General features: G+C 42.1%; 1 protein-coding gene across 1 annotated transcript; it reads left to right on the top strand.

The window, feature by feature from the left end:
- On the top strand, positions 1 to 25,531 carry abcc1 (ATP binding cassette subfamily C member 1 (ABCC1 blood group)). Its single transcript, XM_084570727.1, has 31 exons — positions 1 to 161; positions 1,771 to 1,947; positions 3,362 to 3,490; positions 3,678 to 3,815; positions 3,943 to 4,068; positions 5,002 to 5,063; positions 10,948 to 11,079; positions 11,180 to 11,407; positions 11,908 to 12,085; positions 12,220 to 12,381; positions 13,198 to 13,290; positions 13,405 to 13,608; positions 13,746 to 13,892; positions 14,375 to 14,462; positions 14,554 to 14,623; positions 15,513 to 15,639; positions 15,971 to 16,147; positions 16,452 to 16,619; positions 16,896 to 17,070; positions 17,206 to 17,266; positions 18,359 to 18,485; positions 19,750 to 19,957; positions 20,121 to 20,431; positions 20,525 to 20,724; positions 20,839 to 20,965; positions 21,083 to 21,184; positions 21,566 to 21,712; positions 21,810 to 21,968; positions 22,821 to 22,987; positions 23,257 to 23,451; positions 23,815 to 25,531. Exons 1-31 carry the CDS (start codon positions 114 to 116, stop codon positions 23,921 to 23,923), a joined length of 4,542 nt encoding a protein of 1,513 aa, XP_084426853.1. The 5' UTR covers positions 1 to 113; the 3' UTR covers positions 23,924 to 25,531.
- Positions 25,532 to 26,015: the final 484 nt, after the last annotated feature.

The following is a 26,015-nucleotide window of genomic DNA, read 5'->3' on the forward strand; positions in this document are numbered from 1 at the left end:
AGAAGAAGAATGGGTACCAAACTTCCGGTTACAGTCCGGTTACAAAACGACAGCTGTGCTACATAAACAGTCCGAACAGCGGGCAACTGGGCTTATATTTAATTTTGCAGCGAATGGGGTTTCACAAGTTCTGCAGTGTGGACAGTTCCGACCCGTTTTGGGTAAGTTTCCCCTCCGCGGCAAGTCCGCGTATTTTCTTTTCTTTATTTTTTAAAGTCGTTCAGTTGTTGTTAGCTACCGGCACATGCTAATAGAGGTTAGTTAGCCCCGGTAAGTTACGGTCCCCCGCTGAGACAGTTGATTAACAGGAGCCGGGCTCCGCTCAGAGAGCCATGTGAGACAGTAGCCGGCTGATTTTATATGTTTTAAAGCCTTATGTTGTCATGACGACAACTTCAGTGTGGTGTCTTTTGAGTTTATGTGAAATAAAAGTGTTAACTGAATGCGCATCAGCTCTGCATGCGGTAATCGCCGCACCTTGCAGACATCACACAGGGTGAACCCCGACTTCGTTTTCAGGATTATCTCTGTCAAATTAGGGAATGTACTATAATAATAATGAATAATAATAATAATTAGAGCAATATACGAGTTCTGTGTGTGTTAAATGTGTTATAAAGGCTGCTGCAGTGAATTTAATTCTTCTTCTACTCATAATTCTTGCTCAAACATCTTACAAGACATCTCAAAAACTGACAATTTAACTAAACTCATAATAATTTTGTATAGGTGAGAAAGATTCAGGCTTAACCCTAGATTTTTTACACAGGATTGTGTGTTTTAATGTCTTTGTATTTGTATAATACCACAGATTGCTCCCCCCCTAGTTTATAACATATGCTGATATGATTGTGTCTGTTGTTGAGCTCAGCAAGATATAAGTAAGTCACGGTATGCTGAACTTGCAAAACGAGTATGAGGCACGTGTGGTATGTAGTTTTTCCCAATTAAACATAACTTTCTTATGCCCCGGGTGGCCTAAATACATTATTACATCTTTAAAAGGTGACTTAGTGGGTCTTCTCATTTTATGGTTTTGTGTCAGAGCCCTTTTCATCCTGTAGAAGTATGGTAGTGGGTGCACCTATGTCCAGTGTGAGGCTACTCCATGTCCTAACACGTTAATTGAATCTGTTGTACCTGGAACTACCTACATACATACACTGATCAGCGCAACATTAAAACCACTGACAAGTAAATAACATTGACCATCTTGTGACAATACAGTGTCCTGCCGGGAAACTTTTGGACCTGGCATTCATTCATGTGGATGTTACTTAGACATGTAGACATGCAGCAGCCATCCCCAGCAGGATGCAGCCTGACACAGGCACACACACAAAAATGGTTTGGGGACTCAAAAAGCTGAGCTAAAACTCAAAAAAAACATGAAGAACAGCACAAGGTGTTGACCTGGCCTCCAAATTCACTAGATGCCAAACTGATCAACTATCTGTGGGATGATCCACAGAACCCCTCCTCTCAAAGGCCCCCCACTAACAACATCTTGTTGCCAGACACCACAGGACACCCTCAGAAGGCCCATGTCCATTATCTGATGAGTCACAACTGTTTTTGAGGCACAAGGGAGACCTACACAGTATTAGGAAGGTGGTCATAATGTTATGCCTGATCGGTGTATGTCACTAATGTCAGGAATTTGAAGAATACATTCACGTATATTCATTTGGCCACTCAGACACGTCATTTGAATGATAAATCAACGACTTTTTGTTGCTTGATCCTCTTCTCTCTTCTTTTCTCTGCCAGGACTGGAACCGTACATGGCACACAAGTAATCCCGACCTCACCCAGTGTTTCCAGAACACTGTGCTAGTATGGGTGCCATGCCTCTACCTCTGGATATGTGCACCGCTCTACATCATCTACCTCCGTAGCCACGACCACGGCTACATATGTATGAGTCACCTTAACAAAGCTAAAACCGTGAGTCACGCGCCCCTTGATCATTGCTGGCATATTTCTGTGTCAGTTTTTGTTAATTTAGTCATTTTTGTGCTCCGTGTTAGTGACACAGCCTTCATAGAGGTGTATAAGAGCCTCTGGAGGGTATATACAAGAAATAAAGTGGTTTGCATGACGCGCAGTTTATCCACTTTGTTTGAACGGCTACGCTAAACGAGGAGATTGCGTTTGATACACTGCTGTGTCATTGTTTATATAGGGAGATAAGGGTGCACATTTTAAACAGGACACTCCTGGATGACCTCTGTATTGTTCTCTCACATACGAGAGCAACACATAGTAAAACATATAAAAGAGAACCAAACACTGCTGTAAAATACGTTTTTACATCACCATTAGCCATTAAAATGCTGCACAAACCCACGGAATCCCCCCCAGAACAAGCGCCAAGGCGTCCGTTTAACAGGAAGAGACCTTAACATAGCTCATAAGGGAGGGCAGGTCAGCTTGAGGCCCGTTCGGGTGGAAAGACAGATAATAATAAAAAAAAAAGAGGAAGGTGGGACAAAAGAAAGGGGAGGAGTAGAGAGTTTTAGAAGAAAGCATGCAGCAGGCATGTGGTATATGGTCCAGACAAGATTAATAATCTATATATATAAGCAAAATACAAGATTAGTAGTGGATAAAATGACTCCGGCAGAAATTTGTGGCATATAGAGAAGAAGAGGTGAGTAGAAGAAAGGTGGTCATTGCAATGGGGAAGGTACCCCAGCAGCCTATGCCTATAGCACCTGTCCACCATTGAAAGCCCTTACAGTCGGACACAGGATGGCAGGGTGTTGTTTATCCAGGGTAGTACTGGCGCCAGGGCTGGCAAGAGGACAAGCTAGCGGAGGGAGTGTAATACTTATTCATTCATGTAGTCTGACACTTGTCACCTATCTGGAAAAATATTGCAGGCGTGGCGGGGTAATGCACCCAGCCGCGCCGGGCATTTAATTAACGGCTGAGGAAAGTGACACAGAGTTCAAAGTGTTGCCCTGGCCTCCCAATTCCCTTGATAACAGTGCGATGGAGCATTTCTGGGAACAACACGTCTAATCTCTGGTGGCTCGTTTTAAACTACTTACAGAATTTAATGGAACTCCTGCTAACGTAATGACGCCTGATAATTTTACAGTGAGCTGCAGCTGTTTCACCTAGCATCAAAGAAAGAGTGAGCTCTCTTACACTTACACAAGAAATAATATTTCATTTTAGTGAGGTTGTTTTAGAGCTGATTTTCCTAAAACAGTATTGCCTGCGACTGAGATCATTTGACTAGTGGTAAACAGAATATCAGTCAATCAATCTGTCTGCCTATGTAAAGTAGGAAAATGCGTAATAATGTGTTAGGAGTTCAAACAGTATCAGTGAGTTATTCTTTTCTCCACAGGCTGTTGGATTTCTGCTGTGGATTATCTGCTGGTCAGATGTGTTTTATTCTTTCTGGGAAAGGAGTCATGGCAGCAGTGTCCCAGCACCCGCCCTCTTCGTCAGTCCAACCCTGCTGGGCCTCACCATGGTGAGAGTTTATCTTTCGTTGTCATGTCTCCCCGGAGCAGAGCGGAGCCGTTTAATCTTTGGATCTTAGATGCTGGTTGTGTAGTTTTAGTTTCTTATTTCTGTTGTCAATGAGATTAAAGATCCAAGGAACGAACACAAGTTTAAAGCATAATGTAATAGTGTGAGGACCTGTTTTTCTGCTCCAGCTGCTGGCCACCCTGATAATCCAGTATGAACGGATGAAAGGGGTTCAGTCGTCGGGAGTCATGCTGATCTACTGGCTCCTGGCGCTGCTGTGTGCCACCGTCACATTCAGGTCGAAGATCCTCCAGGCCCTGGACCAGGTCAGACATGAACAGAGTTTGGTTTGATTTGTTGTTCCCAAAACCCTTAATTGGAGTTTCAAAATAAGTTTCATATGCAAATTCAGTGGAGTAAATGTTTCTAAAATGGGTTTTTGTCTTATTTTAGCCATCAACAGTGTCTGTGTGGAGATACACCACCTTCTACATCTACTACGCCCTGCTGCTGGTTGCTGTTATTCTGTCCTGCCTGACCGACCAGCCGCCTCTCTTCTCCCAGGCTGTTAAAGACAAGGTGAGATTACCAGATGCTGGCACCTTACACTCGGAGGCCCCAGTCGGCCCTGGTATTAACGTGGGAGATCTGATCACAAGTGGAGCAGCTTTGAGGATGCTTGGAGAGCTGGTCACTTAGAGGTGGTTTGGGCTGCTTGTGACCACTTAATCATTTAAGTACGGGAGTGGTTCAAACGGTCACGACACAAAATGGTGATTTGTGCTCAGACACACAGGCCCCATTATGAAAAAGGGACTGGCAGAAAACGGCAGAAGCACGCTAAGTGTTCTCCATTCATTAGTAGGAAGTTCGAGTTCGAGTTATAATCAGAGCTTTGTGCATGTCTCTTGGCGAGAGCACCCATACACTGACAGAACGACACCATTCATGGAGTCAACTGCCATTGTTTTGAACCAACAATTGACTGCTCGTCCAGTTATATAACCCCACACACACACAATGTCCTTATCTTTCACACAAAACTTGAGCTGTAATAAAGTCAAAACGCTAATTTACAGGATATTAAGGGATGGAGACTTTTCCCGTTCGCAATGAAACGTATAAAACCCGTAAACTTAAAAAGGTGTGTCTTTGTCTATGTGTTTAGATGTGACTGAGATAAAACTCAGAAGGAGGGTGAGTTGGGATCTAATCTGCTTTAACTAGGCGCTTGTGTTACAAACGTTTTCTCGTAACCTCATCCTGCTGTTTCAGCTGGTGGTGCGTCGGCGAGCGAGTCGAATCAGTGAGATACTAAAGCAGCAAATAGCGTACCTGTCCCCTTAACCTCACGCTGTATCTTTGCCTCACGTGCCCTGGACAAAGCGTCTAGTCTAGTCATCTTTACTAAGCACTAATCAGCCACACACCTAATAAACTAATAAGACCTTGTTTGTTTCTCAGCAGGCGAAAGCAAAAGTTTGGGCTTAACTGTAAGCATTTTGTCTGCAGAATCCCTGTCCTGAGCCTGGAGCCTCTTTCCTCTCCAGGATAACCTTCTGGTGGATCACCAGGTAAGAAGTCAATCTTTATCCCAGGGGTTGTTGTTGATATGGTCTTGATTAAGATGTAAGCACCAGAGACGTATGTGTAAAAGGTCTGCAAAGGCACAAGCTTGAAGTCCACTCATACTGGTTTGGTTTATACTCCCGCAACGTGTCTCCACAGAGGCTACGTCGCTGGTGAAAGCATTGATTTGTACTGACTGATGTTAAACAACGGTTGATGAAGCCGAGCAGCTCGCATGGTTGAAGCCTTTAAACGTTAATCAGCATTTACCTTCAAGGGAATCGCTGCAACGGACAATAGAGAAGATGTCAGAGTAGATGTAGGTAAAGGTTTTGAGAGACATGTATTTCAGGCACAGCTGTTGTGGTCTGCTACGCATCAACATGTGGTTACATTTCTGGGTTAGTGCATGTCAGGCTTTGTTGTAGAATAGACGCCCAAACGCTGAACTCGTTTGCACTGCAGCCTACTTATTTAAGTCACTGTGTAATGCATAATGTGAGGGTGAAAAGAGATGCAGCGACAATGTATACTGGTTAGAAAAGTGTGTATCTCAAGAAGAAGGAGCTGAAGCTTGAGAGTAAGATTCTGGTCCCTGTTGTGTAATGTTACCTCTACGCTAATACCACCTTATTATCAGTACACCTGAATAGAAAGGTGATCTATACTTGAGAAAGAATAAACTGGAATGTTGTTGCGCAGGTTTCTTTTCACAACTTAAATCCTCAAGTCGATCTAATCATTTCAAACTTAACAAAAAGGGAGTTAAAGGTGAACATGATTGGTCGCCAGTCTGGTCCTATGCACACACACGCACACACGCACACACACCTACAAGGCAGTGCTGCTGTTTCATGTTGCTGTGAAGCAGAGAAATCCTCATGAGATTCACCGGCTGAACTTATTTATTTATTTTTTTTAATGTTGCACCAAGCCCGGACCAGTTGGAGCAGATTTTGTGGTAGCTGTGTCGTCAGAATCAAGAAACATAATTGATGCCTGGAGGCTCAACACGTGGTTACAAAACAAGGAAATCCTGCTGTGAACACAACCTAAAATGTAATGATTATAATAGAGAGTTAAAAAAACAAATCAGGGTACATATCTCACACATTCCCAGACATGTTCTCGCTTTGCCCATTTTTTATCAAAGATGCATCAGGAGGTAACGTGTTTGGACTTGGGGCCGCCAGGTATCCCAAAATACGCTTCACGGGCATCGCCAGGTACACAGCTGTTCTGACAATGTTGCAGCGAAAGATGTGTTTAGGCTATATCGAGAATTTATAGCAAATTACTACCAAAACAGTCAAGACAGTCAAGACCTCTGAAATCTGACTCTAATAGGCCGTTTAGACTATGGGGACAGCGCAGAGCATACACAGAAATCTAATTACGCGTCACAGCGACACAGACCACAAGAGCTCCGATTGGTTCGCTTGGTAGTAGCATGTTTCCGCTTTAGTATTTCCGTCTCATTCTCCATCTCTGCAATTTTGGAATTGATTGTTTTGGATCAATAAAGATGTAACACATCAAGGAAAGGTTAACTGAGGAAGTATTTTGTATTTCTCGTTAATTTAAATCTCTGTGTTCATGTATTTACATGCAGTTCTGGGGTTTTACCCTAGGGGGCGCACCAGTGTGGGTGGGGATATAGCTATGTTACAGGTGTGGGAAGCAAAAAGTTTGTGACCGTGTCAACCGGGAGATCGTCAGAATGGCTGACGTTTTAAGTATGTGTATTTAGGACAGTGCTGTGGTATGTTCAACGTGGTGAGAGCTTAAGTTTTTGTGAGTGAAAATAAAAGGATTACAAGAATCTGAATATATGGAACACACTGGACATTGTTCATTGTTTATCCCAGAACACGCGTCAGAACAGGTTCACCCGCACGCCACCTCAGTGTCTTATTTAAGTTCGTTTGGTTTGCTTTAAGTCACTACACTCGACTTTCGGTGAAATTTTGGCAAAAGTTTCAATCGCCGTTGTTGAAAGTATGGAAGCCCATTTCCGCCACTTGATGAAAAAAAATTATGAGATACTAAGTCATAATTATGAGATACTAAGTCAAAATTATGAGATAGCTAAGTCATAATTATGAGATACTAAGTCATAATTATGAGATAGCTAAGTCATAATTATGAGACACTAAGTCAAAATTATGAGATAGCTAAGTCATAATTATGAGATAGCTAAGTCATAATTATGAGATACTAAGTCATAATTATGGGATACTAAGTCATAATTATGAGACGCTAAGTCATAATTATGAGACGCTAAGTCATAATTATGAGATACTAAGTCATAATTATGAGATAGCTAAGTCATAATTATGGGACGCTAAGTCATAATTATGGGACGCTAAGTCATAATTATGGGATACTAAGTCATAATTATGAGATAGCTAAGTCATAATTATGAGATAGCTAAGTCATAATTATGGGATGCTAAGTCATAATTATGGGATACTAAGTCATAATTATGAGATAGCTAAGTCATAATTATGAGACACTAAGTCATAATTATGAGGTAGCTAAGTCATAATTATGAGATACTAAGTCAAAATTATGAGATAGCTAAGTCATAATTATGAGATAGCTAAGTCATAATTATGAGATAGCTAAGTCATAATTATGAGACGCTAAGTCATAATTATGAGACACTAAGTCATAATTATGGGATACTAAGTCATAATTATGGGATACTAAGTCATAATTATGAGACGCTAAGTCATAATTATGAGATACTAAGTCATAATTATGAGATACTAAATCAAAATTATGAGATAGCTAAGTCATAATTATGGGACGCTAAGTCATAATTATGGGATACTAAGTCATAATTATGAGATAGCTAAGTCATAATTATGAGATACTAAGTCATAATTATGAGATAGCTAAGTCATAATTATGAGATAGCTAAGTCATAATTATGGGATACTAAGTCATAATTATAAGATAGCTAAGTCATAATTATGGGATACTAAGTCATAATTATGAGATAGCTAAGTCATAATTATGAGATAGCTAAGTCATAATTATGAGATAGCTAAGTCATAATTATGAGACACTAAGTCATAATTATGAGATAGCTAAGTCATAATTATGAGATAGCTAAGTCATAATTATGAGACACTAAGTCATAATTATGAGATACTAAGTCATAATTATGGGATACTAAGTCATAATTATGAGACGCTAAGTCATAATTATGAGACGCTAAGTCATAATTATGAGATACTAAGTCATAATTATGAGACGCTAAGTCATAATTATGGGACGCTAAGTCATAATTATGGGATACTAAGTCATAATTATGAGATAGCTAAGTCATAATTATGAGATACTAAGTCATAATTATGAGATAGCTAAGTCATAATTATGGGATAGTAAGTCATAATTATGAGATAGCTAAGTCATAATTATGGGACGCTAAGTCATAATTATGGGACGCTAAGTCATAATTATGGGATACTAAGTCATAATTATGAGATAGCTAAGTCATAATTATGAGATACTAAGTCATAATTATGAGATAGCTAAGTCATAATTATGGGATAGTAAGTCATAATTATGAGATACTAAGTCATAATTATGAGATACTAAGTCATAATTATGGGATACTAAGTCATAATTATGAGATAGCTAAGTCATAATTATGAGATACTAAGTCATAATTATGAGATGCTAAATCAAAATTATGAGATAGCTAAGTCATAATTATGGGATGCTAAGTCATAATTATGGGATACTAAGTCATAATTATGAGATAGCTAAGTCATAATTATGAGACACTAAGTCATAATTATGAGGTAGCTAAGTCATAATTATGAGATACTAAGTCAAAATTATGGGATACTAAGTCAAAATTATGAGATAGCTAAGTCATAATTATGGGATGCTAAGTCATAATTATGGGATGCTAAGTCATAATTATGGGATACTAAGTCATAATTATGAGATAGCTAAGTCATAATTATGAGATAGCTAAGTCAAAATTATGAGATACACTCTTGCTGTGTCTTAAAGTCATACTACATTTTGATGTGATGGGGTTTGTGTGAATCGGTCCAGCTCCTGTCATAATAAGTAAGTGGCCTAAGTGATAAATCAGTGGATCACACAATGTTGTTCGGGATTTCTATTATATGTCCTGATCTGTTGCAGACAAACCTCTGCATCTCTGCAAGGTGCGTGTTTTCAGTACCGTGGTCTATCCTGACTCTTTGTGGGCAGCCACTGTTGTCACTCACGGCATCAATAAAATACCCCGCAATAATTCGGGGATCGCTGTTGGTTTTGAACGCCTTGAGCCATATCATCTTCCTAGAGAAGCCATCTATGCACCCACTAACACATATGCCGTAAGGCTTCAACTTGTCATATCTGTCCACGTGCCAAACATAATTCGGACCACGGCTGACATAAATGCGCCGTCGCAAACGGTTGCGGGCACGGAGATCGACCCCATTTGGGTCCAGCAGTCTCATTATCTGGCGCACGGTTTCCCTGTCAGTAATCAGTCCAGCCATCCAACATTTCTGGTGCATCCAGCGGTACCCGTGCTGTTTGCCTGATGTTTGCAGCTGCTGAGATATAAAGGAGGCCACCTCTGCTTCATCTGCTTTGTTTTTTCTCCGCCATAGCTGGTTCCTCTGCAGCTTCCTCTCCAGCGTCCGAAGGCTTAACGTAATATTGTGTCTTTCTTCCAGTAAGGTTAAAATCTCCCTATTTGTGAATCCACGTCTGAAGTAGTCCTCAATAATGGCATCCATTTTCGTTTTAGCCTAAGTATGACTTTAAGACACAGCAAAAGTGTATCTCATACCTATGACTTAGTATCTCATAATTATGACTTAGTATCTCATAATTCTGACTTAGCTATCTCATAATTAGGACTTAGTTATCTCATAATTATGACTTAGTATCTCATAATTAGGACTTAGCTATCTCATAATTTCGACTTAGTATCTCATAATTATGAATTAGCTATCTCATAATTCTGACTTAGTATCTCATAATTCTGACTTAGCTATCTCATAATTATGACTTAGCTATCTCATAATTATGACTTAGTATCTCATAATTATGACTTGGTATGTCATAATTATGACTTGGTATGTCATAATTATGACTTAGTGTCTCATAATTATGACTTAGTATCTCATAATTCTGACTTAGTATCTCATAATTAGGACTTAGCTATCTCATAATTAGGACTTAGCTATCTCATAATTATGACTTAGCTATCTCATAATTTCGACTTAGTATCTCATAATTATGAATTAGCTATCTCATAATTTTGACTTAGTATCTCATAATTATGACTTAGCTATCTCATAATTATGACTTAGCTATCTCATAATTATGACTTGGTATGTCATAATTATGACTTAGTATCTCATAATTATGACTTAGTGTCTCATATTTTTTTTCATCAAGTGGCGGAAATGGGCTTCCATATGAAAGTGACGCAGCAAGTGGAAACAAAAATTAACCTGACTGGCAAAAGCGTGCCAGACTGACGAGTGCACAAGTACGATGCTATGCTACGTGCATAAGTTACGGCGACGTTAAATGAGCCTTAAGTTTGGACTAAGTCTCTGGAGGTTTTCACGTTCTTTTCCTTAAATGATCACACAGTTTAGTTTGTGTCGAACCAACAAATCTATCAGTCTAGTCTAGACTTCGACAGAATGAGATCACGCCACCTCTTGATAATTTTAGATTGCACTTCTAAACCTGCTCTGAAGAAACCACTTGGATGAGTAGCAAAACGTTTTCAAGGAAACCCAACAACTCCAGTTGCCTCTGTTTTAGCCTTACTTTTGGACGTACCATGACGGCTTCTTCTTCTTCTTCTTCTCCTCCTCTTTTCTCTACCAGGATGATGGTGACAGGCTACAAGCGCCCACTGGAGGAGAAGGACCTGTGGTCTTTGAACCTTGAGGACTGCTCACACCGAGTGGTTCCACAGCTGGTGCGACGCTGGAACAACGAGTGTCAGAAGGTCAAAAAGTGAGGAAGAAAAAAAATGCAACTAAGCAAACGGTTGAAGGTGTAGATTAAATCTTTTGGTTTGCAGCTTTAACAGTTATTTTTCCTTCTTTCTTCCCAGGACAGAACAGAACATGTTGTACTCGCCGAAGCGGGTCCCCCCCAGTGAGAGCAAAGAGGTGCGAGCAGTGGAAGAGGCTGAAATCTTGCTTGTAAAAACCCCCAAGAAAACAAAAGAGCCCTCGCTCTTCTGGGCACTGTGCCTGACCTTCGGACCATACTTCTTCATCTCCTGTCTCTATAAAATCATCCAGGACATCCTCATGTTTCTTGGGCCTGAGATCCTCCGGTGAGAAAAGTTCTTTTTTTTTTCTCAAATCATATAGAGCCCTAAGTAGGATGAAATTTATTTATTTATTTTAAATTTAATGAAATGAAAATGTGTCATTGGACTTAATCAGGGTTATATATACACCTCCCATAAAACCTAGGTAAAGTGGGGCAAATTCTAATAATGAAATATTAGTTCTAATAATATAATTATCTTTATTTCTTTATTAAGTGCACACAATACAAAGATAATAAAAAAATACAATAAAACACACACAGATGCAGTTAAAAGCTTAATTAAATTCTGAAAAATTAAACATTTAAAGCCAGCATGTGTTCAAATTAGAGAAAATGAATCAGTCATTGTGTCAGAGTGTGAGTGATTTACTCCAGGATTGATACGGCAACACTTTGTTGGACGTTTAATTACGACTATAAGTCTTTGAGTAAACATGTCCTTAATGTTGACTTTCTTCCCGCCTTCTCCTTCTTCTTCTTCTTCTTCTCCTGTGTGTGCAGACTGCTTATCCGATTTGTCAATGACTCCAGCGCCCCCTCCTGGCAGGGCTTCTTCTACACCGCCCTGCTTTTCATAGGCAGCTGCGTGCAGTCGCTCATCCTCCAGAGATACTTCCACGTCTGCTTCGTCTCAGGCATGCGTCTGCGCACCGCCATCATCGGAGCTGTGTACAGAAAGGTGTGTCTGTTTTAATTCAACCATCGTAATGAGTTCTAACAATGATTTGAAGTGGTTTATTATTCTCATAGTTAGTTCTCTCCATGCTCAGCCAATGAATTTACACTTTTCCTTTCCTGGGTCTGTTCTTTCAGGCCTTGGTCATAAGCAGCGCGGCGCGGCGCACCTCGACAGTGGGAGAGATCGTCAACCTGATGTCGGTGGATGCTCAGCGCTTCATGGACCTCATCACTTACATCAACATGATCTGGTCGGCTCCTCTGCAGGTGGTGCTGGCCCTCTACTTTCTTTGGCAGGTGAGTACGACAGACTGCGCTTCCTTCGAGCAGCTGTGTCAGTTTAAAGACTTTGCGTAGTTTAGCTTTGCTTATTTTACACGAACTTAATTTAACTGTCTTACATTAGTTTGCTAGCTTAGCTTAGTTTAGCTTAGCTCAGGTTTCTGTAGTTTAGCCTTGTTACTTTAACCTAATTTAGCTTAACCTGGTTTAACTAAACTTAGCGTAGTTTATGTTAGTTTTTCGTAGTTTAGCGTAGTTATTTAAACTTAACTTAGCATATTTTAACTTAGCTTAGCTTAGCTTAGCTTAACCTAACTTTGCTTAGTTTATCTTAGTTTTTCATAGTTAAGCTTCACTTATTTTAACGTAACTTAGCCCATTGTAATTTGATTTAGCTTAACTTAGTTTAGCTTGGCTTATTTTACATGAAGTTAATTTAACTTAGCTTATTTTATCTTACATTAGTTTTGCATAGTTTGCTAACTTAGCTTAGTTTAGCTTAGCTCAGTTTTCTGTAGTTTTGCTTTGTTATTTTAACCTAGTTTAGTTTTAGTTTATCTTAACTTGGTTTTTCATAGTTTAGCTTTGTTATTTAAACTTAACTTAACCTATTTTAACTAAATGTAGCTTAGCTTAGCTTAGCTTAACTTTGGTTAGTTTAGCTTGACTTTACTTTTCCCCTAGTCATCCAAACCCCCTTCTACAGTTAAATAAGATGGTTCCACTGCTTCCACTGACCATGATCGGTTATTCCTGATAATCTCTGTACGTTAGCAGTGATCTTAATTAAAACTGTGTGTTTGTATTGTGATTTTCTTTGTTCCTGTGCAGAACCTGGGGCCGTCTGTGCTGGCGGGAGTTGCTGTGATGGTACTGATGGTCCCTATTAATGCTGTTATTGCCATGAAAACCAAAACCTACCAGGTGGAGTTTTACCCTAGACACGCGCTGTCACATTCCTCTCTTACATCCATATAAGTCTTCCCAACTCTGTCCACGGGCTTGTTTCTTAAGATATTTTGTGCGTGTTTTACTCAGGTAGCTCAGATGAAGAGCAAGGACAATCGCATTAAGCTCATGAATGAGATGCTGAACGGCATCAAAGTGCTGAAGCTGTATGCCTGGGAGCTGGCCTTCAAGGACAAAGTGTCACAAATCCGTGAGAGTGAGCTGAGGGTCCTGAAGAAGGCTGCTTACCTGGGTGCAATATCCACCTTCACCTGGGTCTGTGCACCTTTCCTGGTGAGTCCTGCATGGAAGAACAGATATGCAGTGTCTAGATTTCAAGACAAGCTACACTTTATTTGTAGGAAGTCTTTTCTTTTACTGTACTTGATGAAGATTTAATCCTCTTTCTCTCTCCCGGTCTCACGGTACAGGTCGCCCTGTCCACTTTCGCTGTGTACGTGCTGATCGACGAACACAATGTGCTCGATGCCCAGAAGGCCTTTGTGTCTCTGGCCCTCTTCAACATCCTCCGTTTCCCCCTCAACATGCTGCCAATGGTCATCAGTAGTATGGTCCAGGTGGGTAGCCAGATTCAGCACTCACGCTGCTGTCTCCATTGTTCCACCAGAACAAGATAGTGTTACCTTGCATGTTTGATTTTCACGTAATAAGGAGCCCGGTGTTTGACCTGGGTCATAAAACGAAATGAAAACACTTTCACCTCATACTGAGCAACAGTGGAAGAGATACGATTAATAGTAACTGGAGCTATGTCATGTTACGGGCCCAGTTTTGTTTCAAAATGCTAGACCTCTACACTAGAATCTAACCCAGCAACAGTAACAAAGGTATCTCGTCTTGATAAAGGATAGGAGGCCTCTGGTTTGTGGTCAGCAGACCAATCAGAAGGCCGGCTAAAGGAGGGGAAATGAAAGAGTTAGAGAAACGTGATCAAATGCGTGCACAAGCAGAATTTGACTATTTGAATTTTGAATATTAAATCAGTTTTAAACTGCCAGCCTTTGTCTACCTCTAACTCCTGATCCTTGTCTGTGTTCAGGCCAGTGTGTCCTTGAAGAGACTCAGAGTTTTTCTGTCACACGAGGAGCTGCAGGAAGACAGTGTGGATCATAATGCAGTAGCAGGCTGTAAGTTTCCCCTTTTATTCCATGTACGAACATGCCAGTATTACACATGCACTATATTAAAACATCTTTTATTTTTCTTACTTCCTCTCAGCCCCATACAGTATTTCCATAGTGGATGGTGTTTTCAGCTGGTCCAGATCTGAATCACCAACACTCAAGAGGTTTGTGTCGTCTGGAAACTTGAGTGCATTCACATAAATAGGTTCAGTGCTTAAAGGGGAACTACTGTTTTTTTACAATCTGGACCTTATTTCTGGCATAAAATACGATTGTTTACTCACCCATATAACTTCTGTGTCATTTGCACTCATTTAGGAAATAATTAGATCAGCGTATATCCATATAGTGGGAGTGACTGGGGCACCGAGATGCAGCCCGGAGTTACCGGTTATCTGTTATACCCTGGATGATGTCTTCTGACCTGGACATGTCATCTCTGAGCGGTGTGCGCACCTGCAATGGTCGGCTTGTTTACCTGTAAATTGCTACTGCTATGGTTCGTCCACAACCTCAGAATCAGGAAAATATTCAGCCATGTTGCAAAAAACCAGCAGTAGCAAATTACAGGTAAACAAGCCGACCGTCGCGGGTGCGCGCACCACTCAGAGATGACATCATCCAGGTCAGAAGGCACATAACAGCTAACTCCGGACTCAACAGAAGAATAACAAAACATTGGTGAAATGAACAAGTTTTGCGGCGGGTAATGCGTTATTTAGAGGTTGCGTTTCGGTGCCCCAGTCACTCCCACTATATGGATATACGAGGATCTAAATATCTCCCAAACGACTCCAAATGACACAAAAGTTATATGGGTGAGTAAACGATTGTATTTTTTTGCCAGAAATAAGGTCCAGGTTGTAAAAAACAGTAGTTCCCCTTTAACACATGTGCTTGATTACACTACTTAACTTAAATGAATAGATCATTTTTTATGTGTATAAAGTTACAACCAACACCTATAAGTTTATATTTAATTCTTGTTTAAGAAATAAGCCTGAAAATGTCTTAAATGGAAGTGAACCGAGTTGAATCTCTTTGTGTTTGAAGGTTGAATGTGCTGATCCCAGAAGGCTCTCTGGTGGCCGTTGTGGGACACGTGGGCTCAGGAAAGTCCTCGCTGCTCTCCGCCCTTCTCGGAGAGATGGACAAACTCGAAGGAGCTGTGGCTGTCAAGGTGACTCCTCTCGCTGTTGCACATGAAAACCCCCTCTGTCCGCTTCTTTCTGATCGCTGAGTCATGCTACGAGATCTTCCAGGCTTTATGCAGCGCAGGTCCTGGAACACTGTTGGAGATGGATCCTCACGTTGCTTTTGTTTGTCTAACCTAGTAACAGTAACACAGGAGCTCCGTGGTCAGAGCCCCCTGGTTGGTGGCCGGCAGACTCGTTAGCCATTAAATCAGAGGAGCTACTCCCTTGCAGAGCACGACTATACTCTTGTCTGACCGTTTATTATCACCTGTACACTGTCATTCGATTTCAAATGTCTTGTTTGTTTCCCCTCAGGGTTCTGTGGCCTACGTCCCCCAGCAAGCCTGGATCCAGAACTCCACGCTGAAGGACAACATAATGTTTGGTCAGGAGAGGAGACAGACCTGGTACCAGCGCGTGGTGGAGGCCTGTGCCCTTCAGCCTGACCTGGAGATCCTTCCCGCTGGAGATGAGACCGAGATTGGAGAGAAGGTATGAGGAGAAGGAGTGTTTGTACAAGATATCATCATTTTAAAGCGTAAATGGTAGAAAGTTCAACAGCTAACTGGAGTTTTTCAGCAACTGTCAGTGTTATTTTAAATTTATGAATACATGTTCATGTTAAAGAGGTGCGGTAAATTGAGTTGCTCAAAGTAATTTAAATGGTACAAAGCGTAGAACACAATAACATCATGCTACAATTACATGCAGTCAATATGTTGCTGCAGCCTTTGGTTACTTAGGGGTTTAACTGATGATATCGTCTTGCCTTGCTTATCGTTCTGATTTCCTGCAGGGAGTGAACCTGTCCGGAGGTCAGAAGCAGAGGGTGAGCCTGGCCAGAGCCGTCTACTGCGACCGAGCCGTCTACCTGCTGGACGACCCGTTGTCCGCCGTAGACGCTCATGTGGGAAAACACATCTTTGATCATGTCATCGGCCCTCAGGGACTCCTTAAAGACAAGGTGTGTGTAATCTCCGAGTCCAGCCTAACTAATCTGAAGCACCTTCTGGTTCTTTCATTGTTTTATAACTTGGTTAATTCTTTTTAATGGCACAAATTTGATTATAATCTCAGTCCGCACTGTAGTTTGAGAAATCAGGCAGTGATCAAAGCAACAGAAAAGACTGTGGAAAGCAAGCAGAATCTAAAGTGCTGTTGTAGTAAATAATTTTACCCTTCTGTTGGCGAATGATTGCTATAGTGCTGAGGTGAAAAGATTTACTGACTTTAAACACAGACTCGCGTGCTGGTGACCCATGGACTGAGCTACCTGCCCCAGACCGACCTGATCCTGGTTATGGTGGAGGGAGAGATCACCGAGGTGGGCTCCTACCAGGAGCTCATGGCCAAAGAAGGAGCCTTCGCCGAGTTCCAGCGAACCTACGCTGCCGTCGACCAAACTGACAACGATGGTGAGAGACATTGTTTCGTATCTTTTGTCAATCTTCGCAGTCTGGTGGAAATTAAAAATCTACTGCATTTTAAAGTGGTTTTTATACAGAGAGCATTAATTTTAAATGCTTTTATGTTGGCCTTCCTACATTTAGAACCTGTACCAAACACCGTAGCCAAAGGAAAAGAGAACGGCAGCGTGACTGCTCTTGCAGGGTGAGTGGATCTGTACACAGTGTGTCAATGAGCTATAGTAGTCTCTTAGAAAGAGAGATTAATTGTTGGTTTTTGAACAAAGCTCATAGGATTATTACTAACAGGAATGATGAAGAATTTCCTATCCTTATGCTATAAATATCTGATTTCTTTGTATCTGTTTAAACTGCATCAAGGCCCTTATTTTTCATTGCATACGCACAAACACAAAACTGCTTTTGTTCTAAAGTTAAAACATTTTCATGTGGAGGTCTATGGTGATTGACTCACTTTTGGAGACAGCCTCTAGTGGTCATCTGTGGAACTGCTGTTTTTTTATTTATTCCACATTGGCTTTACTCTTATTCTATATTTTGCAGGGGTAGTACCTTCTCTAATCGCCACACATCTATTCATGCTTTTGTCATCTACGAAACAAAATTATTTTTTTGAACTTTTGTCATTCTCCACAGGAACAATATGTGCATTACCATTCTTAATGGATTTGCTTTGACCATTTATGGTTAAGTGTTGGGGGGGTGAGGTGGCCGGGGTATGTCGTCCGTCAATTTGAAAATGAAAAAATTATTATTATTTTAATCGTTTGAATAATGATAAATAAAATTATTAATTTGCACGATGTGAGGAAAATCTGCAATGCACAAAAGACATTATTATCTTATTTTGACAATGATATGATTTAATGATGTGGTAAGTAAACACATATGGACACATTTTCCGTCTTCGACCGTCTTCTCCCCTTAATCAGCCGCGATGCTAGCTAACCCCACTGCCTGATACATGGCTAGCTGATTGGCCAAATACATGATACATGGCCCATGTAGCCAAGGCTCTAATTAACAGTGTTCATATCATGACGACAATGAGAATCCAATTTATTGTTAAGAACTACTATTGATGAAATTACTTCCCACATTACTTTAAGAGTATAAGCTGTTTCTGTGAATCATAAGGCGGCTGTGGAGTCGAAGCAAATGTCCATGTGCCGCTCGAGAACAAATCATTGCCTGTGATTTCTGCATGACACTCGTTATAAAACGAATAATTTCATTCTAATATACTGTATACTAGCTCTCTGACATCTCTAAGCAGGAGTCCCGTCAACAGCAGCACATCTAAGTTATCCCTGACAGTCAAGGATGATAAGGAGCCGAATACAAAGGCCAAGAACCCGGAGGTGGGGAAGCTGACAGAGGCTGACAAGGCCAGCACCGGGCAGGTATGTACAGTAGATGCTTTAAGCTTGTTGCATACTCTGCGAGAAGGGCTGCGAGAACAGGAGGGAAAAAAAAATTGTTTTGGCCAGATCATTTTTACTTAAAGGGGAACTACTGTTTTTTACAACCTGGACCTTATTTCTGGCATAAAATACGATCATTTATCCACCCATATAACTTTTGTGTAATTTGTAGTCCTTCGTGAGATATTTAGATCTGCATATATCCATATAGTGGGAGTGACTGGGGCACCGAAAGGCAGCCTCTAAATAACGCATTATCTGCCGCGAAACTCGTTCATTTCACCAATATTTTGTTATTGTGCACTAGTGCTATTCCCCGTTGAGTCCGGAGTTACCTGTTATCATCATCTTGATGATGTCTTCTGACCTGAATGATGTCATCTCTGAGCGTCTCGTGCACCAACGACGGTTCGGTTGTTTACCTGTAATTTGCTACTGCTAGTTTTTTTGCACCATGGCTGAATATTTTTCCGATTCTGAGGTTGTGGACGAACCATAGCAGTAGGAAATTACAGGTAAACAAGCCGACAAACGACAAAATATTGGTGAAATGAACAAAATAATGCATTATTTAGAGACTGCGTTTCGGTGCCCCAGTCACTCCCACTATATGGATATACGCAGATCTAAATATCTCCCGAAGGACTACAAATTACACAAAAGTTATATGGGTGAGTAAACGATCGTATTTTATGCCAGAAATAAGGTCCAGATTGTAAAAAAACAGTAGTTCCTCTTTAACGAGAAACTCTAGTGCCAAACTCCAGGGAAGTCCTCATATGGCTCTCCCACCGCAGCATACGTCGCACGTGCTAAACACTGTGGGAGACGTGGGAGACGGATGACGAGAGGCGCTTTTCTTATTGTTTACGTATGTCGGTCGGTCGTTTTGATGATCGTGACCGTTGGATCACACCATTCATTCAGTAAGCCGATCTCTACCCATGAGAGATTAGCGTTCACACTGCTAATATTAGCACCTGGGAGCTCACAGAGTGGCCGCTAGCATTTCCGCTCTTCCACATTAGCCACACCCACTCCACTTTCTGGCCAATCGCAGAATAGTTGCCGGACACGACACGAGAAAGAAGTTCTGTCCGATTGATGTGTCTAGATCAATCTGCGAGAACAAAATGACGTCACTTAGAACAAACTTCTCTCTTCTCGCGGAGTATGTAACAGCCTTTAGGTTGTCAGCGACGTCAGAGCAAAGACTTCAACCTCTTTCCTCTCGCTCCTTCAGGTCAAGCTGGCCGTCTTCTGGGCCTACATGAAAGCCATCGGAGTGATTCTGTCCTTCATCAGCCTGCTGCTCTTAGTTGCCCATCACCTGCTCTCCCTGTTCTCCAACTACTGGCTGAGCATGTGGACCGACGACCCCGTGGTTAATGGCACTCAGCCCGACAGACTAATGAGACTCGGGGTGTACGGTGGTCTCGGCCTGTCCCAGGGTAAGGAAGAGTGAGGGGGAGGAGAAGCACGTGCTGTTGTTTCTTGCTACTCACACCAGTAGTGATGACTGAAAGGAGATTCCTCAAAAGTGATCAGCTGCAGCAACCGTGTAATTTCATACACTAACCACCCTACCCTCTAAACTCCACTGCCGTCCTGCAGGCGTTGCTGTCTTTGGTTACTCCCTCTCCATGTCCATCGGGGGCATCCTGGCGTCTCGCTACCTCCACCAGTCCATGCTGTATGACGTCCTGCGCTCGCCCATGTCCTTCTTCGAGCGAACCCCCAGCGGCAACCTGGTCAACCGCTTCGCCAAGGAGATGGACACCATCGACACGCTGATCCCCAGCATCATTAAGATGTTCATGGGCTCTTTGTTCAACGTGGTGGGCTCTTGTGTCATCATCCTGATCGCCACGCCGCTGGTGGCCATCATCATCCCTTTTCTTGGTCTGCTCTACTTCTTAGTTCAGGTGAGTTGAAAACACAAAACAAGTACTTATTTATTTCCTTTTCTGTTTGTGCACTTACCGTTTTCATCTATGTAAATGTCCTCTGTTATGTAGAGGTTTTACGTGGCGTCCTCCCGCCAGCTGAAGCGTCTAGAGTCGGTCAGTCGTTCCCCCATCTACACCCACTTCAATGAAACACTGCTGGGCACCTCCGTCATCCGAGCCTTTGGCGAACAGGAGCGCTTCATCTCCGAGAGTGACCAGCGGGTGGACCACAACCAGAAGGCCTACTACCCCAGCATAGTAGCAAACAGGTTAGGGAAGCTGCCACCGTTCAGTCTTATCACGCGCAATACCTGCTGCAGCAGTGAGCCTTAACCACAGAAGTCCTCTTTCCTGATCGCGTCGATGAATCTGTGTTTGCGTAGGTGGCTTGCAATTCGCCTGGAGTTTGTAGGAAGCTGCATCGTGTCGTTCGCTGCTTTGTTTGCCGTCATAGCCAGAGCGAACCTCAGCCCGGGCATCATGGGGCTGTCTATCTCCTACGCCCTGCAGGTAAACACTCCTGTTGTCACCTCAGACCTTAAAGAGACAACAAGATCTTAGCCAACCTGCTCCATCAATAACTCTTTTTTTTTTTTAATCCTCTCTTTGCTTTTGCCCCATGTGCAGCTGACCACCTCCCTGACGTGGCTGGTGAGGATGTCCTCTGAGGTGGAGACCAACATTGTGGCCGTGGAGAGAGTGAAAGAGTACTCGGACACAGAGAAAGAGGTACGTAGAAATAAACATCTGATGGTGTTTTGTTTTTGGTGCAATGAACCCAAAGCTGCACACAAATAGAATTGTGTCTCTACTGAAAAGCATTCGGACACTTATGTGACACTTATGGGACAGTTTTACTATGTCAATCTAAGACTTAGACTTTCACCTGGACAAAATACCCTATAGTCTGAGGTGCTGGTAACTGAAAATCTAATTATCGCTTGCAGCAGAGGGCAACTCTTGGTTTTTCTGTCCTAGGACGGTCTAAATGAGACTAGCATTTGATTGTTTTGTGACAGTATTTAAGAAGATTAAGAGATCTAAGAAATACAGATTTGGGGTGATGATCAGCGTGTGTTGACTTCAAAACGTATATCCTCTGACAACCAGGCCGAGTGGAAACACGAGCCCTCCAGCCTCCCCACGGGCTGGCCCACTCAGGGGTGCATAGACATGAGAGGCTTCGGTCTGCGCTACCGCCACGATCTGGACATGGCCATCCGCAACATCACCATCACCATTAACGGAGGAGAGAAGGTCTGAATTTACTGCACTGCAGGCTCGGCTAATAACAATACTTCATTACATCTGTGTTCGTGTTATCCTAATATTTGCTGCTACCTTGTCCCGTAAGGTGGGGATCGTGGGGCGGACCGGTGCAGGGAAGTCTTCACTGACACTGGGACTGTTCCGGATCATCGAGGCAGCAGCGGGCCACATCTTCATTGATGGGGTTGACATTGCTCAGCTCGGCCTCCATGAGCTCCGGTCCAGAATCACCATCATACCACAGGTCAGTGTGGAGAGGGCACTAAAGAACCACTGAATACTCTCTTACTTATTTGTAATTCTGTTTTAGATCAGATGTAAGTTATTCAGCCTATAAGAACAGATGTGGCTCCTTGCTTAAAGTCTGTACAGCCTTGTTGTACAAGTCCATGCTGTACGTTGCTTCTTTTTAGACAGTATAAAGATGGACGGCGGAAATGCTCCTCAAAAGTGAAGCCAAAGTAAGTAGAGCTCCCCTTGGTGGCTGTCTAGAGTATAGGTCATAAGCCCCGTCCCCTCCATGTTAGTGGATGGTACTAGGGTCAAACTAAAACACTAAAATACACGTCAAATAATTTTTTCTCGCATGGTTTCTGTCATTTTAGGTAGTTAATATAATGCTGATGAATGTTCAAGTGTCAATTGTTTTGGATAAGTTTCGTTTAAGTTATTTGACGCTACAGAAACAGGATGTGACATAATGGCGACTACAAGTTGCCATGCCAACCGCTCCGTAAAGCGGTCCTGTGAGGCTGCGAGAGTTGTTAAAAAAAAGAAATTAAAAACTATTTCTTGTGGAGGTTGAGCAGATCGTAGTATTAATTAAACGAAAACGCGAGTCAATCTGGTGGAAGTATGGGCGGGTTATCGATAATGCGGCTCCGCATAGCTCCACTCTCGGACCGTACTGCGCAGACTCTGGCTCCAAAGTCACAAGATGGCGCTGCTCGTGACTCCTGACAAGCTCAGCATCAGTCCCTTAAAGGCAGCACCCATCAAAAGAGGGAACAACCAAGCAGCATATCTGAAAAATCCAAGAAGTTCAAATAGTTGGTTGCGTATTATGATGCACTGACCCGACTCTCTTTCCCCCCAGGACCCGGTGCTGTTTTCGGGCTCTTTGAGGATGAACTTGGACCCGTTCGACTTCTACTCTGACGAGGAAATATGGAGGGCTCTGGAGTTCTCCCATCTCAAGAGCTTTGTGTCCGGCCTGCCCGACAAACTCAGCCATGAATGTAGCGAAGGAGGAGAAAACCTCAGGTAAGACTGGTGCATATGCAGCCATGCAAACCTCCGTACCTCCACCTCAGAGAGATTGAAGCATATACACATACTGTGCAAGTACTTAGGAATAACTGTATAGTTGCAAGGAGTAGAAGTTATGTCTTCTTCATCTGAAGTAATCCAGTTGAAGTTTGAAGTAGCATAAAGTATTTACATACACAGTTTTTAAGAATCCACCACAGGAGCAGGTCTTGCCCTGATGTCCTTCCTCTAGTTTGTTTAAACAAATCTGTGTTTCCATCCAGCGTGGGTCAGCGGCAGCTGCTGTGCTTGGCAAGAGCTCTGCTGAGGAAAACCAAGATCCTGGTCCTCGACGAGGCTACAGCAGCTGTGGACATGGAGACGGACAACCTTATCCAGTCCACAATCCGCTCTCAGTTTGAAGACAGCACCGTCCTGACGATAGCGCATCGCCTCAACACCATCATGGACTACACCAGGTACCGCGTCAGAAGCCCTGTTGTCTTTATAAACACGAGTGGTTCTGGTTCAAGGACTCTGTTATCTATGGCTCTGTCTGTTCAGACCGGACATTAACCCTTTAACACTTAAACCCTAAAGTGTCAGCCTCAACTTTTTTTTGCTTATTTTGACTGTAAAAAGGTCAGAAAACATCCTGTGAGTAAATGCCTTTGCCCATTTTGCTAGAATCTACACATTTTTCTTTCCATATCTGGCAGTTATTTGTGCATGAGGTATTAGTACTAATTAATGTAGAGTTACTTATTGGAGTACTGAAGGATCTGTTGGTTTACTGTGCTTCTTGAACAGAAATAATTTCATCAATATTCTTTCTCCTTTAGGGTTCTGGTGTTGGACAAGGGAGAGTTGTCGGAGTTTGACGCTCCCTCCACTCTCATCACCCAAAGAGGAGCATTTTACAAGATGGCCAAAGACGCCGGGCTGATCTGAAGCGGGAGGTGCCTCACTCTGTCCAGCGGCTCCTCCGAGCCCCTCCCAGATCTCCCGGCTCCCGTTGCAGTAGTTCAGAGCTCAAGAGCGAGAGAGGAGACGGCATAAGCTTAAGATTTTGAGTGTTTGACTGTTTAAGCGAGGGTGGTGATGAAAGAGAGAGAGAGAGAGAGAGAGAGAGAAGGGTTTCATTTGACACGCTCCACCCTAACACTACCGTCCTCTGTTTTATACTGCCTGTCGCAAGCAGCCCTGACTGTGAACACCTTTCTGATACTGACGCGGAAGAGGGGGTAGACGAGATCTGACAGACAATATGTACATAAAGAGATCACTGCTGAATGTGATAAGTAGTGAGTACTGAGGTCAGGACAAAAAGACAAAGGTTGTCCTGTTAGTACAAAATCACATGTGTGCCAAAATGCTATCTGCGTTTTCAGATACTGCTTATATAGACAAATGTAAAAGAATAATGAGTTTACACATAGAGAGGCTACATCTGTGTTGAGTCTGAACTTTAAAACACTTTTCATGTAAGAATCAACTTGCGTCCACTTTTGCATGTGGGTCTAGCTGACGGCAGATTAAAACAAACTGTTAAAACTCGTCCAGACGAAATCAGCACGGCTCCAAGACGTGAGCTATTTTATATATTACAGTACGAGACCAGAGAAAGGTATCATAACTTCGCTTCTATGTTACGCCTCAGGTCACCGTCCTCCTGCTCTCTGAGGAGATGTTACCATGGCAACAGTTCTCTCTTCTTCTTCATTTTTCCTCGCTAAGCCCAAACTTTTAAAGGGACCTCATCCGATCAACACAGACAGACGCGGCGTCTCGGAGCAAAGCCAAAATCTGCCTCAGGTCAGTGAGGCGCAGCTCGTGTTTTCACCCTTGTAGCAGGCCGTCGTTAGAAGGATACCTGTCTTTCTAGTTTAGCTTCAAGAGCGGCCGCTAGGATTCGCGGGAGGTAACGTCGGTAAACGCTGGTGGTTTTGTACCACAGGAAAACATTTAAATCAAAGCTACAAGCGCACAAGCGACCGTGGAGTCCGTTGGATAGATTCCACTTGACTGTTACATTCAGCACTGATTGTTTATTTATTGGAAGTTCATGTTCAGCTTTAAGTTGATAGTGTTGCAGGCTTTACCCGTGTCATAAAAGCTTTTGGAGCGGAAGTATTTCGATGGTGCAAAACGATGTTGTTCCAGAAATCTTCTTCACACTTTTTGTTGTTTTTTTTTTTTTTTTTTTCCTACTCACCACTGGTCAGTTCTCTCTGGATCACTGCCGCAGAAACAGGCTTTTATTATCTTAGGTCAGTTCTGATGAGATTGTGTTACCGAATGTGTATGAAACTGACATTATAAACTTCAATATACACATTACATATCTTTGAACTGTTTACAGCTAGTAAGTGGTGCCTCATATAGAAGAGCGGACACAAGTTTTAAAAAATAAATAAACAAGTAATAAATGTGTACTTCTGCTCCGACGGCAGTTTTCAAGTTGATTTGACGCTGATGTAAATCTTTGCATTGTTGTATCTGATTTAGTGTGTTATATTTGAATAAAACCATATGCTGAATGTCAGTTTTGATAAAGTACGTGATGAGATAAAAAGGACTCTGATTGAAATCCAACAGTTTCTAGTGTGCACTGTTTGTTCTACATTCATTTACACTCAGATACCAGTTCATTAGGTATAAAATACAAATACATTTTAGTTTAATAGCTCTATACTAAATCTTAGTTTAATGAAGGACATGGTCATCAAACCGTTGAATTACCACCTTAATTACTCTGGAAACATGGAAGCTACATGAAGCTAAGATTTAGTGCAGGGCTGTCCTTTTGGGATGCATTCATTTTCACTAGTGTACTAGTTATTTGTGGAGTTTGTGCATTTTACGTACCAGATATTGAATGTATGTTTTCTCATAAACTTTTATGCTTTATAAAAGTACATGTTTTTAGTGCAGCCGGGCCTTTTATGGATATTTTTATACTTGGAACGTCTGCAACCTCTATAGGTGATATGTCTAAATATGCCCAACAATACCTGCCATGTAAGGTCCAAGCTCCATGACA

Source organism: Chelon labrosus (assembly GCF_963514085.1).
Source record: "Chelon labrosus genome assembly, chromosome: 21".
NCBI classification, from domain to species: domain Eukaryota; kingdom Metazoa; phylum Chordata; class Actinopteri; order Mugiliformes; family Mugilidae; genus Chelon; species Chelon labrosus.